We start from the raw sequence: 15983 nt of genomic DNA on the forward strand, positions 1-15983 counted from the left end.
AGTCTGATGACACAGATGAGATGAAATGAAAGACAAATGATGGGTAAACAGACATGCAAATATGGCATATGGGGCTTTCATAATAAAGATATCACAGAAAACACATGGGTTGCAAAGCAAAACGCAAATCATCTAGGCAAAAGCAAAAGCAAAAGCAAAAGCAAAACATGCAGATGTTCAGACACGGGTATAAGATTGGAAAGAATGAAAGCTTCCGCCTCATCGACCACTTAGTTTGAATCAAATTCAAAGTCAGTCATAACGCAACTCCAATAATGATGATGAAACCTTCACAGACAAAATGTACTATAACAACAAGTAAATGGACGAGAAGGTAAACATAAATAAGGGCGAAGCCATGCATCGGCACATCACTTAGTCCTCTAAAGCATCAGTTAGCAACTTATTATCACGGTACCTTGATATTCGTGTACTTACCAAGCTAGTCGCTGCCGCTGCTGTAGCGAGGTCCGGTTTCCCACTGATACTTCGTGCCGCAACGCGTGGCAGCGCTGACGAAGGCGTAGATGCCACATTGGTACTAATTGTCCGCTTGCCAGGAGTCGATGGTTGTGCTCCACTTACAGTAGGATGCCGTTTCGCCAAGTGCGGCTTCACAGGGGAGTTACCAGAAACGTCCCGGTTGCGAATAAAGCTGCCATTCTTCATGCTGGTCCCAGGTGGCTCCGGAAGGGGCCGTCCGGTTGATGGGAGGGGGCCGGTAGCGACCCGTTTTCCTGGCGAGCTTGTAGCCGTGTACGTTCTAGAACGCGCGGGCAATTTGACACCCGTGATGAACTCGTGCCGAAGGGCATCATGGGGGGTAATACGACGAGCGGGATCCCAACGCAGACACCGACAAAGGAAATCGAGGAAGGCTTCGTCATCACACCTCAGGACCTGTCGGAGGTCCTTGGAGCTTGGCCGGCGGCGCCGGCCTTTGGAAGAAACAGTCAACCTTGGCTTGCCCATGGAGTCGAAAAACAGCTTCTTCCGTGTGCTCTTCTCGATAAGATGCTTTTCTGGAGGTCCAAAGATCTCCATAATGCACGCGAGCTGCTCCTGTTCGTTCTCTCCGGGGAATAGCGGGTATCCGGTGTATAACTCAGCCAATATACAGCCAATACTCCACATATCGATAGGCATACCATAGGACATGCCCAAGATAACTTCAGGCGAACGGTAAAAACGACTTTGGATATAGGTGTACACCTTTTCGTTCTCAAAACAACTTGAACCGAAATCGATTGACCGAATCTCGGAGCTCAACGGGTGGACTAGGAGGATGTTTTCCGGTTTCAAATCGCAATGAATAACCTTCTTCGCATGTAGCAGGACAAGCGTGCTGAGCATCTGTTTGGTGAAACGACGGATAAGCTTTATCGAGAATCCCTTGAAGTCGTGGGCCTTGATGAACTCGTAGAGATTCATGCCCAGAAGCTCTGTCGAGATGCAGAGATGGCCTCTGAAGTAGAAACTCTGGGTGAAGTTGACCACACTGTGACGACGTTGCGGATCCCATTCCTTCAATTTCTGGAGAAGGTTGACCTCGATCAATGCCTGCTGATGGAACCTCTTCTTATTGCGGATGATCTTTATAGCAACCAAACCACCGGTTTTGTGATCAACACACCTCACTACCTGACCAAAACTTCCCTTGCCAAGCACATCGATGACTTCGTACCGGTACGCTAGATGATCCCCAACGACAATGTTGTAATCACCACGGTCGTCATCATAACCGAAATTGGCCGCCTGGGCGTGAAGATCACCAACATGTTTCTTCGCATTCTGAGTCCCGCAGAAAAAGATGTCCTTGAAGTCGATAATCTCGCCTCGTTCGAAAATGTTCAAATTTGCCATCCGCAGGGCTTGTGCTGGGCTGACGCGCTCCTTTGGTCCTGCCTTGCGACGCAAATCATCCAGTTCCCGTGCAGCAGACTCGAAGTCCTTACGCTTGCTACCGAGTCGTCTCATTTCTTCATCACCCGCAATAGCATCGGGGTCAACGTTGGGATCCACGGTCCGCTGATTACTTGCTGCGCTCGACCTTGCGGAGTTGATGATCTTGTGAACGGGTGACAAAATCGAGGTACCAGAACGAATCGACGTCGCATCACTCTTGTCAGAATCATTCGAAGGACTTGGCTCCAGTGCAAGACTCTGCTCACTACTATAACTAGGCTTTCTCGCCGTAGCCAGATTCCCGCTGGATATAGATGCTTGCCGTCGAGACTGGAGGTAACCAGGTTTGAGAGTCGGGCTCCTGGACCGGACCGACAAGTTGTTCCAAGTCGAAGAGCTTGGGATCTTGGGTGGTGGCATCTTGTCGTGCTTGACGGGGTCCGTTTTCGCATCAGGCTGCTGCGACTTGGAGTTGCTACGCATCCGTGTCAAGTTCAGCTTGCTCCGGAAAGACGGGGTCGGCTGGCCGACATTTTCAGGTTCGGACGGAGTCGAAATTTGGCTAATGCGCTCTCCGTTTGAAGAAATAACGGGTGTTTGCGTTTGAGGACGAGAATCGGTCGATTTCTGAGGTTGGGGCACCTTCCGAGAATAGTCCCCGCTGGCATTGCTCCGGAGGTAGTTATGATCACTGTTGCTCTTGGGAAGAGCATAGGAAACGTAAGGCGAAGTGGTCCTGTTGGCGCTGGGTGTACTATCGAACGATGGAAGTGCACTGGAGCTGCTGGCTGTTCTGAGACCAGATGTGCCAGAGCTCACCACAAAATGCGACGTGCTGCTCCTAGCTTGTGTCAAAGGCATACCAACATCATCTTCATCGCGGGCATGGAAGAAGCTCGCTTTCGAAGCGGTCATTGGTGTGCTTGGTGTCTTTGGCATAATCTGTGCGGAAGGGGTGTGGGCTTTGCGAGCCCCTTCCTCCTCTCGATCCTTCAGTGCTTCGATCTTAGTCGCCATTGGAGTGCCAAGAGGGAGTAGGGTAAGGGGCGGTAGCTTTAAAGGTTGCAGATTCTTCTTCGAAACACCTACTGGAGCCCTCGGCTTAGAATCAGGAGTCTTCATGGCATTTCCGGCAGAACGTTCGGACAAATCGTCACTTGTATTGTGGTTATTGTCCAAATCAGAATCACGCTTGGAATTGGGACGGGCGGGGTCCACTGCCAAGCTCGGTTTGCGTGACGTAGGGAAGAGTGGTTGTTCGACCTCCTCCTCCTTAGGAGACTCGAATGCTTTTGGAATCGCGGGTACCGGCGGCACCTCTTCCTCATCGGTAGCCACCACATGTTCCACTCGGGGTTTGGGTGTTGGGAGCCGAGAGGACGAAGACGGAGTTTGCGACTGCCTTGTTTGTACAGAACTTTCCGAGTTTCTAACTGAGTTGGCAGCGTTGGGCGTCAATGATAGTCCAGATGTGTAGGACTTCCGGTTCGGATCGGGTGTGGTTCTGGTCGATGAAGGGGTGACACTCTTTCGAGGGATGTAAGATGGGGACTGGACGCACGATCGTGGCCGAACCGGACCGGGATCAGTTTGAGTTGGAGGGGTGTAGGGTACCGGGGGTACTTGAGGCGCTGCTGACATCCGTTGTAACCGTCGTGCATCGGTAGGGCTTATCGTGCGAGCCCCAAGACCAGTGGCATGGTGTGGCATAACGGATACCCTTTTGGTGGACGAAGAAGGGGTCGCCGGCGGCGGCCCTGTAGCTTGGTTTTTTATTGGCGTCCGAACAGCATTGGTGGAAGAGGACCGGGAATGGTCAACCACCCCGGAGGTCGACAAATGGTTTTCGCGAGGTTCTCTCGTCGGGGGTTGAAGTGACTTCGCTTTGATCGTCCGCGAATTTGTCGGAAGCTTTGATTCGTCGGTACGGTTCGCGTCTAGATTCTGTCCTCGAGGCTGAAGGTGGCCGTTTGACTGGTCGGCAGCACTGGCTTTGCGAGCTGACAAACTCTGCCGCCTGGTAGCAACCCCTGAAGGATAAGAACCTGTCCCAACCGTTTTACGCGGTGCCCGTGACGTAGCACTGCTGGCATTCGTGCCTTGAACAAGACTCGAACGACGAGTTCGAGGATTTCCAGAAGTCGACGGGCGCGAAGAATCAGCCGGTAAGTTTGATCCCACCAAACGAGGTACCTCACTTTTCCGCCGAATAGAATCGCTCCGTGTCCGCCCAGATGCATCATTCTCGTCGTTGGTGGCCGCTGCCCAGGGATTGGTCGACGGGAATTCCGGGGGCTGATTTTCAGCGCCTCCGTGTCCGGGCATGGGAAAGTGGTTCAAGCTTGGCCCCGCCACGATACTATTGTGTAAATCGTCGAAATTGGCCGGTGCTAGGAAGTCCGCATTTTCGGGAAGGGTTGGATTGTAATCAATATTCGAAAGGTTCACCATGCTGGCCGATCGGAGGTTGACGCGCGAATTGTTGTTATGGTGATGGCGATCGCCTGTTGAGTCGATTGAGGAATCTCCGGAGTGATAGAATGAGCCGGATATGTTACTAGAAGAGAAAGTAGAGGTTAGTTGAAAAATCTCAAAACTCCATTGGTGGATTTTTGCATTCGAATAGACGAGGCGACGTTCGAATCAGGCACTATTAAGCCAGCAAAACTCGACACTCGACAAGGCCAATATCCTACCTTCTTTGCGAGGATTCCTGCGGTCGCGGACCTTGAGGCGCCTTCTGATCGCGAATGGACAACCTCCTCTTGGCCATGGCACCAAAACGCGACCCGGTGATGCTCTTCGAGGGCTGATGGGAAGCTTCGGTTTGTAGATTAGCTTCCGAAACGGGCTTGTGTAATCGTCTGCGGGAGGATGGAGCTTCAACTGTCAAGATTGAAAACAAAACCATCAGCATATCTATTGTATTTTTTTTTTCCTGCCCTATGGCATTACTGGTCACAGCGTTGTATCACCATACCTCCAGAGCCCGAGTCATCGTCTCGAGGCGGATTGGAGCTCCGGGACTGAACCCAACCCGATGAATCTTTCCCAGGCGTTTGCTGGGATGGGATTGATGCCGGCATCGTTGAATCCCTTTCGTTTCGGTTACTTTTTTTATGAATCTTTTATAGGAGGTCTGGTACCGACGCGGTCAGGAGGGAGGGAGGCGAGATGAGGTGGAACTGGGCGAAAGGACAAAGGAGACAACAGTCGAAAACTCGATAAACACCGCAGACCAATTGCGCTGGCAGTCCATTCAGGAGAAGGACCAGTCGTATAGGAGAAGATGCCGTATGAAAGGATTGTGTCCAAACAGATAACAAAACGTCTTGACCATGACACCGTCGCGCGACCCGACCACACCGTCGTTAACGGTCCATTGCGGGGATTATAGGCGACAGGAGGAGAGAGGGATTTGAAGCTTTTTGTTGAGATGGTCGATGTTTAAGGAATGAAAAAACGAGAAAACAACCCCTTCAAGCAATACAGAAGAGACACTGTCGAGTGGTTGATGCAGTAACCCCCTATAGGGGACTTTTTTTATTTTTCCAAGTCGGCCAGAGAAAGAGAGTTGAGGAAGAAACTCTGCTTCGGAGCAAGGCAAGATCTCTCTTAGTATTACTGGCTTGGCGCCACAAACAGGAGTCTCCTGAGATATCCCATGTATACTTGTATGTGAGACTTTATATGTGTATCATTTCATTTGCTACAATTTTATAATTGCTGTATATATGATGCCTCATTTTCTTTCTGTAGAGTATTATGATACCAGATGATACCAGTTCATCTGCGTGCCCCTTTAGGATTGATATGTGCTGCAATCGGCGTGATACTGTATTGTACCGAGTGTAAGGTTCTAGCCATTTCCGGATTAGTCGGCGATCTTGATGCAAACAAGACATCTAACGCAAACTATACAAACTACGTTTTCCAACATTCATCGCTCGGTCCCCGCTCCAGCATGTGACTCGCTCACTCCCTTCTCTTCTCCGAGAATGTCGTCTCCTTCGTTCTTCGATTCATCATCATTATTATGAGCCATCATGGAGGATCACTCTGCGGATGCTGTCGTCAATCGCAATGAACCAATTCCTGTTATATCTCCCCGGAGTCGAGCAGAGAGCGTGAGCAGTACCACCTCTACTACGAATAATGCGCAGCACAAACATAAGAGATCCGGGTCCACCTCTGGACGTTCGATACAAGATCGACTATTCACCAAGTATGCCACCAGCTCTCATTTGCGACATCACTCGGTCCCTAAGCTTACCAGTCAAGATTTCTCCAGCAGATGTTCCCGGTAGAGGAAACCAACGACAATGAGCCCGTACTATCAGGCGACAAGCCCGCAGCAGCTGTCGACCCCAAGCGACCTGCGTTTAGCTTACCTTTGATGACACAAAACTTCCGTCGATTTAACGCAAGGTATTCTCCTAATACTATCAAGAAGATGATGAGGGAGAGAATGCACACTGACATTGCCCAGAATCGGCATAGTATTCTCCCTTCAGAACCAAATCGAGCGTCTATTCAACTGGCGCAAAGCGTCCCATACCATTTCCTTCCTCGTCGTCTACTCTTTCGTCTGTCTCGATCCTCATATCCTCGCGATTCTTCCCATTGCTGCGATTCTTGTCTATGTCATGGTGCCTGCCTTCCTCGCCCGCCATCCTCCGCCTCCCTCTTCATCCACGTCCAGCACTACTCCGTACTACTCCTACGAAGGCCCTGCGCTAGCTCCTCCAAAGACGATTGAGCCGGCATCCGAGACATCCAAAGATTTTTTTCGCAACCTGCGTGATCTTCAGAATTGCATGGCCGATTTCTCTGATCTGCACGATGGTATCATCTCCATGTTCGCCCCGGTCACAGACTTCTCCAACGAGAAGCTGGCTTCAGTGATGTTCCTCTTATTATCTGTTACCGCAGTGCTTTTATTCCCAGCAGCGCATCTCCTCCCCTGGAGGTACATTATCCTCGTGGGCGGCAATGCGATCGTTCTATCCAACCATCCAGGCATCCAGGAATTTTTCCGAAACCTCGCCAATGACTTCCTGAATGAGACAACGGGCGAACCAACGATGTTAGAGAAAGAGGCGCAGGACCTACTTGGAATTTCCTTGCCATCGAGTCCATACGCAACCATGTCTGCTCTGGGACCGTTGGCTGAGATCTCCTTGGATTCATATACGGAGGAGCGCGAGGTAGAAATTTTCGAACTTCAGTATTGGTCCCCCGAGCCGTATGCTGAATCACGATGGGAGCATTTCCTCTTCAGTTCCGTTCCCCATGATCCACTCTCGCCAGCCCGCATCGCAGGGGACCGTCCTCGGGGATGTCGATTCTTTGAAGATGTACAACCACCTTCCGGTTGGGCATGGAAAAACAAGAAATGGGAATTGGATCTGGACTGTCGCGAGTGGGTTGTCGAACGTATGATCACTGGTGTCGGATTTGAGATCCCCGGAAGTGAAGCAGACGGTATCGGATCCAGCGAAGTCGGGGGCTGGGTGTGGGATCTGCCTATGAAAACCAATCGCGATGGATCATCTACTTATGATCACGACCCAACGCCAATATCGAACGGGGAGAAGAGAAAGAACCCACCGCACAAGCGAAACGGGAAGAAGGGACCAGATTGGGAAGAAGGGAGTGTAGGGTCCTATGGAATCGGCGAATGGCGAAGGCGACGATGGGTTCGGGTTGTGCACCGGGTAAGCGTGGAAGATGGTAAGAAGTAACAAAAAATTGTAATTAATAGCAGTATTCTCCCATGGAATGTACATATAGCTCTACCATGGACAACATATTTAATGCAACCGCCTCTCCTACAACACGTGATATGTGACAGAACCATTCTCCTTTGAACGAATCAAGCGAGTTAATCCTCCAAAGCATTTACTACGAAACATCTCCATTAAATTGCATACCATATAATACGTGGTACTTGCAAACTTGCTGAGATGCCCCCCAGGTCAGCGGAACCCGAACCCGATCTCCGCCTCCCAATAAAGCTCAGCTGGGAACATCCATCCCCAACCTCGACCATGACAAGCCATCAAGAGCTACAATTGGACTTGGTCAGTCAAAGTGGCCCGATGCACTCGTATCAGAACAATAAATTTTCATCGTCTTGCTATCCATTATGGGTATGTGCAGATATCTCCCGATTGTCGGTCAGGTCTACTATATGGCCCGTGCTAACAACCATTCAAGGACTCATCCAAGGCTCGATTATCACCATGTTTGATGCCTTATATCTCTGTCATTCCGGGTGCTATAGTATTTGTTATTGGAATTAGCCATGTGTTGGACTATTACTTGCACGGATGGAAACCGAAATGGACGACATCCTTTGTTGCGGAGTATCCCCCAAACAGCCCATCGTCACTACAAGGAGCGAAACGACGTCTGGGCTGGACATTGTCACTTTTAGCTGTCTCGTTCATTGGGCTTGCAGCTGAGATAGCTCAATTGGTTCCTCCTGGACTGGGTCTAGCGGCTATCATACTGACTGTTTCATGGGTAAGTGTGCCTAGCGTCAATGGTACTACGAGCAACCATTAACAAAGAAAAAAAAAAAAAAAAATAGACAGCTGCTACCCTTTTGATTGCAACTAAGCACCCAAAATCAAGCCCTACTTCAGTATTTGCATTTTTCATCGCAGCCTTTGCCGTGGAAGTCTCCATCATTCTCAGTCTCGAGAAATGCCCAAAGTTCAAACTGATCTCCCACTATATTGCAGCCAGTGCTGCTTTGATGGGCTGTATGGTTATCCTCCTAATGCCGTTACGAGCACCCACCCTTCCATGCATCGATATTTCCACAGTAGGCCAGCAACCATCTAGCAAGTTCCGCAGTCCAGAAGACAATTTGCGGCTATGGCAGTTCCTTAGTGTTTCATGGATGGCTCCATTGATATCAATAGGAAAGAAGCGACAGCTTCAAGAAGATGATGTTTGGACCCTTGGATTTGAATTTCAGCATCGGAGACTGCATGATAGGTTCCGTCGGCTTCAAGGTTCCGTTATTGGTCGTTTGCTGCATGCTAATGGCATTGATGTTTTTACCATTACTACTATTGCCATTGTGCAGATACTCTGTGGTATGCTCTTTTATACACCCTAGTAGAATGAGTGCTGACAGTCTTATAGACTTCTCAACTCCGGTATTGTTGCAGCAGCTATTACAGGCAATGAATGACTTCGCGGCACCGAAAAGCGTGGCTTTAACATATGCCTTCCTGTCACTTGTTGTTCGTTTTGTTGCTGCGCAGTCCCAAGTCCTGCTTCTCTGGTATGGCAGAAGATGCTACGAAAGAAGTAGAGGTGAGATGGTCATGATGATCTATGAGAAAGCTCTGTCCAGGAAGAACATATTTGGTGTCCAAATTGACACCGAAAATAACAAGCCCCAAGGAGAGGATCACGACGAGGATACTGAATCACATAAGAAGAGCAAACTATGCGGACTCATTCCTTGGGGCCGTGAAACCCGTAAGGAGAACAATAAGGAGGCAGCCTCCATTGGAAAGATATTCAACCTGCTACGTGGCGATGCTTACGAAGTGGCCCAGAGATTCTGGGAGATTGACTCGTTGGTCGATAAGCCCCTGGGCCTTGTGATTGCTGTCGTCCTCGTCTGGAAGCTGTTTGGACCATCCTGCTTCTTGGGTATTCTGGCAGTCTTGGTTGCGCAGGTAATCAATGCGATCATTACTCGTGCCCTCTTTCGATGGGAGCGAGTAAGAAGGGCAGCGACAGATGTGCGACTACAGATCTCTTCCCAATTCGTGGAAGCCCTGCGACATCTCCGCTGGTATGGATGGCAAAACCACTGGCTTAACCAAGTCATGGATGCCAGGCAATCCGAGCTGAACCTCCGCATTGTGACCAGTTTGTGGAATATCCTTATTCGTTTCATCAACGCGTTCGCTAGCGGCGTGTTCCCTGTGCTGGCGTTATATGCCTATACACTACTAGCTGGCAATCCGCTACGGGTTGACATTATCTTTCCAGCATTGCAGCTCTTCACCATGCTGGAGACCCGGCTCAGAGATATTCCTGGTCTTATTACAATGTTGATTAACGCTTCCATTGCTGTGGAAAGAATTGAGAGCTTCATGTCAGAACCAAACAAAGAGGTCAGACCCACGCAGACTCATGCCGACTCGACTCCAATTCAAATGAAATCTTGCTCTTTCGCCTGGCCGGGTAAAAGGCTGTCTGTGCTTTCTGACATTTCATTGACAATTCCCAACGGCTTAACTGTGGTCTCTGGCAAAGTCGGTGCCGGAAAATCAGCACTACTCCAAGCGTTCCTTGGAGAACTGGACAGGCTTAGTGGTGACTCGCATATTCCCAATGAGATGATAGGATATTGCGCCCAGATGCCATGGCTTCAAAGCATGAGTATTCGCGACAACATCCTGTTTTCGTCTCCTTATGATGAACAGCGATATAAGCGAGTCCTAGATGCCTGCGTGTTGCTCCCTGATCTTTCAAACTTCAAACATGGCGATCTATCGTTCGTGGGCGAGAACGGCATTGGTTTGTCAGGTGGACAGAAGGCTCGTGTAGCCCTTGCTCGAGCACTTTATAGTGCATCCAGGATACTGTTGCTTGATGATCCAATTTCCGCTCTGGACCACAATACAGCGGAAACGATTGTTCGCAAGTGCTTCTCAGGCCCGCTTATGCAGAACCGGATGGTCGTGCTTGTGACGCACCGTACCGCTCTCGTTCGTCATATTGCAACTCAAATAATTGACATCAAGGATGGGCATGCAACTGTGTACGGAAAAGATGCTATTTTTACGGCCGCTGCGGATGACGTCGCTCAACAGCCTCTCCTAGACGATGAAGAAGCTAGGCCTCAACATGAGGATGAACTTGAAGATACGGCAACTGCAGTTCCAGACAAGTTCATTGAAGAGGAGCATCGAGCAGAATGGGGTGTAAAAGCCAAGGTCTACTGGGATTACATCAGAGCTGGTAAATATAGATGGTGGATCGCGCTTGTCATTGTCATGACGATTTACCGTCTGGTGTCAGTTGGGCAATCCTGGTTCTTGAAAGAATGGGGAGAGGCTTACGACCAGCATTCCTTCGTGCAAGTATGGCGAGGTCTGAATTTGCTGCCAAGTAACCTAATTGATCGGCTGCCCACGCCCCTCGACGACGTCAAACCTTGGCTGCTAGCATTCTTCCTGATTACAACTTTCCAGGCTTTCATGCTGCTGGTTGGACAAATATTGATGCTGGCCATTGTTTATTTCGCAGGCAAGAGGCTCTTCAAAGAGGTCATGGTGGGCGTTAGCCATGCCACGTTCCGATTTTTCGATATCACTCCCATTGGCCGTTTGATGAATCGTCTCACGTCGGACATTGGGGTCGTAGACGGGAATGTCAGCGAGCAGTTTCAAGTCATTGCGTTCCAAGCGATTACCTGGATTTCGTCCATTGTTGTCATAGCATCGGTCACGCCAACGTTCTTGGTCTTCTCGCTTGTTCTTACTGGTGCATTCATTGTCATATTTTTGCACTTCCTACCGACATCACAGAGCCTGCGGCGCTTGGAAATGGTATCACTAAGTCCTTTGATTTCAAATTTCGGCGAGCTCCTGCATGGCCTAACCACAGTTCGCGCCTTTCACGCGGAAGAGCGCTTCCAGGACCGGGTTATCGACGTCGTTGATCGATTTCAAGGCATGGACCACTTCTACTGGTCCCTGCAAAGCTGGTTGATGTACCGTTTCGAAAACCTGTCAGGCCTGTCCACGTTTTGTCTGACAGTGCTGGCTCTATACACGAACATCTCTCCTGGCCTAGCTGCATTCGTACTAATCGCAGCAAACAACTTCGTCGCATCAACTCACGGCCTATGCAAACAATATGGCCAACTACAAATGGATTTCGTCTCCGTAGAACGCATAGACGAACTCCTGCACGTCGAACAAGAAACCCCAGGAACCATCACACCCCCAGCATCCTGGCCCAAATACAGCAACGACATCACCTTCGAAGACGTAACAATCCGCTACGCACCCCATCTCGATCCTTCCTTGTCTAACATTTCCCTCCGTATCCCAGGAGGCTCAACGACAGCGGTCATTGGCCGCACAGGCAGCGGCAAATCCACGCTCGCTGTATCACTTTTATGCGTGATTCGGCCCGAATCAGGCCGCATCATAATTGACGACATCGACATCGCAAAAGTGAACAGTCAAACCCTCCGCACACGCGTCACTTTTGTCGCCCAAGAACCCGTCCTCTTCCCCGGATCCATCCGCCTAAACCTTGATCCCACAAACGACTACCCGGACACCGAATGCGCAGATGTTCTGCACCGCATCTGCGCCAGACACGGCTGGACACTAAACACATCTATTGAAGCTGGCGGACGGAATCTTAGTCAAGGACAGAGACAGTTGATTGGGTTGTCGAGGGCTGTGCTTAGACGGAGTCCGGTTGTGATTTTGGATGAGGCAACGGCGTCGATTGATCATGAGACATCGTTGGAAATTCAGACGATTCTTAGGGATGAGATGAGGGATTCGACGGTCATTACGGTTGCACATCGGTTGGAGGCGATTAAAGATGCAGATTATTATGTTGTGTTGGATAGAGGGAGGGTTGCTGAGCAGGGATTTGTGGGGGAGAGGGCGTGATGGGAAGAAGGGTAGAGCTTTTCTTTTATTCAAGTAGATTGTACACTGTAGAAACTTCGAGAGAAATGAGATTATGAAGATACACAGACAAAACTCTGCCTGGTAGCCCCGGCCAAATAGAAAGAACAATAGCAATTTTAATCCACTTCAACCTCTAACAAGCATACACCCAACCATCATTATCAATCCAAGCGTGAGCAAAGCTTCATCCAAGCTCCATACCTTTGCACCACCAGAAGAATGAGTAGTACTAGTAGTCTGACTCGGTCTATCAAGATCGACCCCCAGCCAAGTCTCAAACGACGAAGACGAAGACAAGACAAGCGTGCCCGTTTCTGCTTGAGTGCTTACTCCCGTATGCTCCTCATGAGACACAGTTGCAGGTACGGGCTCATTTGTAACTACCAAAGCCGTCCCCGTCAATTCTTGTCCCGACACCGTGATTACATCTTCTTCTCGGTCAGCAATCATCCATGGAATATCTGTCTCGGTTTCAGAGAGTGTGAAGGTACCCAGTGCCGTAAACGGGGTTTTTAATGTTATGGTAGGCCTTCTCGTATCCAAAATGGCAGGTGTATATTCGTTCACAAGCAGAAGAGCGGTCATCATGAGTTTTTCTCCTGACACTGTAACGATGTTTTGCTCTTCTGAGATAATCATCCACGGGCGAGTGGATTCAAATTCGAAGTGGTTGAAGGGCACCGGCTCAAATTTGGTCTCTCGTGGTGGTTCGCCGGTTGACGTGGTTCTTGACTCAATTTTGGTTTGTACTTTGGTTACGATCGCCGTTTTGGCTGTAGGGTATGGAGAGTTGTTTGGGGATTCAGTCTTGATCGAGGTTTCCACAAAAATGTGGGGTTGGAATGTTGGCATGGTTTCTTCATTGTCCATATCCCCCTTTTCCGGTGCCGTGGAACTAGCGCTGAGGATAGGACTGGAATTAGCGGGCATAACTGTGACCGTGGTTGCTGTATGTCCACTCTCAGGCCAGGGGTTCGAGCAAATTGGCGTGGTAGAATTAACCAACGATATCTCAAACTCTGCAAAGCTAGAATTATGACTAGTAATAGCCGAGATAGAGGTGGCTGCGGTATATACATTTTCAGTCCAGGGTTCTGAGATAACCGGGATGTTAGTGTCAACCGACAATGCTTGGGTCTCTGCAGAGCTAGTGTCAGAGCTGGAACTGCTGGTGGCAATAGCGGTTGTAGTAAACGCATATTCCGGCCAGGGGCTTGAATAGGCTGGCGTAGTAGTATCAACGGATGAGAATTGAGTATCAACCTGCGTGTGAGTCCTGTCCCAGACAGTAACTGTTATGGTGGTCACTGGCTTTGGGTTCACCTTCTGGATTGAACCGTCTCTCTTTGATAGAATAGATGCAGGTGTACCACACAGAGCGGTTTCGCCAACCTTGACTCGAGAGCCGTCTAGGGTGTATCCTGTTCCGTTGAAGGCGCAAACGGCGTCACCGGCACTGGGAGATGATTCGTAACCTGATATGTACATGTTAGACAAAACGTTTGAGCCAGCAGTACGGGAAGTGGACTGCTTACAGACAGCAGTTTGTTCATAACCTCCAGGGAGAATTTTCGAGAGTCTTATTCATGGTTAGCCATGTGTCCTGGTAAACACGCGCGTGGGATAGTATCTCAACGTACTCGATATTGCAAGAACGTATCTCAGCATCCGTGTTAGACAAGCAAGACATCATGATGGGACTCTTCAGAGACCCTTCGAGACAATAATGTCCTCCCGGTTTCGAGCAGAGAAGGGTGTTTGTTTTTGGGCTGCTAAACGGCGCGTTATGGCGCTGGGTGACCTCTAGGGTTGGTATAGAGTGACTTACTAGCTAACCTGCGCCTGTCCAAAATGGACGATGGTGAGAATGGTGCATATGATGAAGGAAAAGGCCCGAGTCATGGTGTTAAAGGTTTGGTCGAGGTTTTGGAGTTGGGAAGGGGATGAAGGTGAGAAGGAAGACGACGTAGGGGGACAAACAGTAAACAGCTGAAAGACAGTGAATGACAAGACGCGACGCGAGTATTAAAACAGATAAGTTCGTATAATTTGACACCAATTCTTGGACAGAGGATGATGTACTAGATGGAATTAGTTGTTAGATGCAATTGTCATGATAAGTTGCAGTAATGAGACACGAGACAAAATGGAAAAAGTGAGGTTTTGGGCATCACATATGTGCATTAATAACGCTGGTTCATTTGACCAGGCCAGAGAGAATATCAACATGGCATGGAAAAGCAGACCCAGATATAGAACTTTTATATCAGAAAACACAAAGTAAAAACCGACAAAACGCCAAACTCGCCCATCAACCATGCATCAAAATAGCCAAAGACACCAACCAGCGCATTATGACTGGCTCTCCTTGAACTTGCGAATCCGCCGCTTCAAATCGCCCACAGTCTGCTGCATAGGGTTCAGTTTCATATCGCGCGCCATAGCGCTATAGTCATCTCCATGTCGCTCAATTAACCGTGTCGCCCACTCCTCTTCGCGCTTGCTCAGGTGCCTTGGCTTCTTGCTCTCAACCGCCTTACCCTCCTGCACTGCCTGGCGCTCAAGCATCTGCACAATCACAGAACTATCATTCTGCTTTGCAGCCTCTGTTATCCGAGACTCATCATTGGACAGATCGTTCAGTGGATCGTTCAGCGGGTTGGAAATCTTGTGCTTGCGGCCGGCGACTTCGATCTCGTCGTCCGGGCGAATCACGCGGATGATATTGCCGGTTTCGGGGTCACGCTCAACCCTGATTTCACCGAGTCCCAATTGCTTTGTCGTGGCTTTTGCGCTGCTCTTAATGTGAAGGGAGTCGTCAGGTTGTTCTTCGTAGCCTTCCACAGTTGTGCCGCGGCGTTCGCTGCCACCGGCCGGGGCGTTCAGACGGTGCACCAGACCCAGACGGCGGTAATTTTGGGTAAGAGTCTGCTTGCGGTCCCTGCGATTGATCGTAAGCGTTCATTTCAGGAAAGTCAAGGAGAAAGGGAAAGAAATACCAATTCTCAGCAATGATAGAATTGCCCAGCACATTGATCTTCTTGCGCCCACTCTTGACGACACCACTCCTCTTAGGTTTGGCCTTGGGCAACGAAGACCGGTTCTTCTTAGCTTGGCGAATGTTCGTCATTTTTTAAACTTGCTTGAGAGAAGCTTGTTATGGGATGAGATGCTTTTTTCTTGACTTGTAAAAAGATCTCTTATCGATTGATTCCGAAACTTTTGATGTTTGCATATTCGGTCTTGGCGTGTTTGCACTTTTGATTAACAACCGATATCGCCGAGGGGGGTCTTATCTTCGACCTCCTCACCTTCGTCTGGTCAAAACATTGACCAGAATTTCAACTAACCTCTCATACGCAATGGCATTCAGATTCACGCCTG

At 49.4% G+C, this 15983-nt stretch overlaps 5 protein-coding genes across 5 annotated transcripts; 2 read left to right on the forward strand and 3 right to left on the reverse strand.

The window, feature by feature from the left end:
• Positions 1-371: 371 nt before the first annotated feature.
• EURHEDRAFT_375335 (putative protein kinase) lies at positions 372-4991 on the reverse strand (the record flags this gene model as incomplete). Its single annotated transcript, XM_040778731.1, has 4 exons — positions 372-383; positions 439-4462; positions 4602-4791; positions 4886-4991. The coding sequence occupies 4 exons, from the start codon at positions 4989-4991 to the stop codon at positions 372-374; spliced, it is 4332 nt and encodes a 1443-aa protein (XP_040641191.1).
• Positions 4992-5883: 892 nt separating this feature from the next.
• On the forward strand, positions 5884-7755 carry EURHEDRAFT_409720 (PEX28-32 family peroxisomal membrane protein). The gene is made up of 3 exons (XM_040781165.1): positions 5884-6130; positions 6187-6333; positions 6395-7755. Exons 1-3 carry the CDS (start codon positions 5952-5954, stop codon positions 7647-7649), a joined length of 1581 nt encoding a protein of 526 aa, XP_040641192.1. The 5' UTR covers positions 5884-5951; the 3' UTR covers positions 7650-7755.
• Positions 7756-7934: 179 nt separating this feature from the next.
• Positions 7935-12708, forward strand: EURHEDRAFT_409721 (putative ABC bile acid transporter). Its single transcript, XM_040781166.1, has 4 exons — positions 7935-8057; positions 8125-8433; positions 8501-9014; positions 9064-12708. The coding sequence occupies exons 1-4, from the start codon at positions 7956-7958 to the stop codon at positions 12576-12578; spliced, it is 4440 nt and encodes a 1479-aa protein (XP_040641193.1). The 5' UTR covers positions 7935-7955; the 3' UTR covers positions 12579-12708.
• A 1262-nt stretch (positions 12709-13970) lies between these two features.
• Positions 13971-14415, reverse strand: EURHEDRAFT_420431 (uncharacterized protein; the record flags this gene model as incomplete). The annotated part of the gene is made up of 2 exons (XM_040783335.1): positions 13971-14074; positions 14256-14415. Coding segments are annotated over 2 exons (264 nt in total), but the record flags the coding sequence as incomplete, so codon positions are not given.
• Positions 14416-14547: 132 nt separating this feature from the next.
• Positions 14548-15884, reverse strand: EURHEDRAFT_409722 (nucleolar protein 16). The gene is made up of 2 exons (XM_040781167.1): positions 15599-15884; positions 14548-15540 (listed from the first exon to the last, which is right to left on the reverse strand). Exons 1-2 carry the CDS (start codon positions 15727-15729, stop codon positions 14952-14954), a joined length of 720 nt encoding a protein of 239 aa, XP_040641195.1. The 5' UTR covers positions 15730-15884; the 3' UTR covers positions 14548-14951.
• Positions 15885-15983: the final 99 nt, after the last annotated feature.

Source organism: Aspergillus ruber (assembly GCF_000600275.1).
Source record: "Aspergillus ruber CBS 135680 unplaced genomic scaffold scaffold00005, whole genome shotgun sequence".
NCBI lineage: Eukaryota > Fungi > Ascomycota > Eurotiomycetes > Eurotiales > Aspergillaceae > Aspergillus > Aspergillus ruber.

Excerpts from the sequence above, each read along its gene's own strand:
- EURHEDRAFT_409720 (XM_040781165.1), top strand. The coding sequence starts at position 5,952 with ATGGAGGATCACTCTGCGGATGCTGTCGTCAATCGCAATGAACCAATT. Across the intron at positions 6,131-6,186 it reads CAAGATCGACTATTCACCAA|ATTTCTCCAGCAGATGTTCC; the intron begins GTATGCCACCAG and ends TTACCAGTCAAG. Across the intron at positions 6,334-6,394 it reads TTCCGTCGATTTAACGCAAG|AATCGGCATAGTATTCTCCC; the intron begins GTATTCTCCTAA and ends GACATTGCCCAG.
- EURHEDRAFT_409722 (XM_040781167.1), bottom strand. The coding sequence starts at position 15,729 with ATGACGAACATTCGCCAAGCTAAGAAGAACCGGTCTTCGTTGCCCAAG. Across the intron at positions 15,541-15,598 it reads TCTATCATTGCTGAGAATTG|GGACCGCAAGCAGACTCTTA; the intron begins GTATTTCTTTCC and ends GATCAATCGCAG.
- EURHEDRAFT_409721 (XM_040781166.1), top strand. The coding sequence starts at position 7,956 with ATGACAAGCCATCAAGAGCTACAATTGGACTTGGTCAGTCAAAGTGGC. Across the intron at positions 8,058-8,124 it reads CGTCTTGCTATCCATTATGG|GACTCATCCAAGGCTCGATT; the intron begins GTATGTGCAGAT and ends CAACCATTCAAG. Across the intron at positions 8,434-8,500 it reads TCATACTGACTGTTTCATGG|ACAGCTGCTACCCTTTTGAT; the intron begins GTAAGTGTGCCT and ends AAAAAAAAATAG.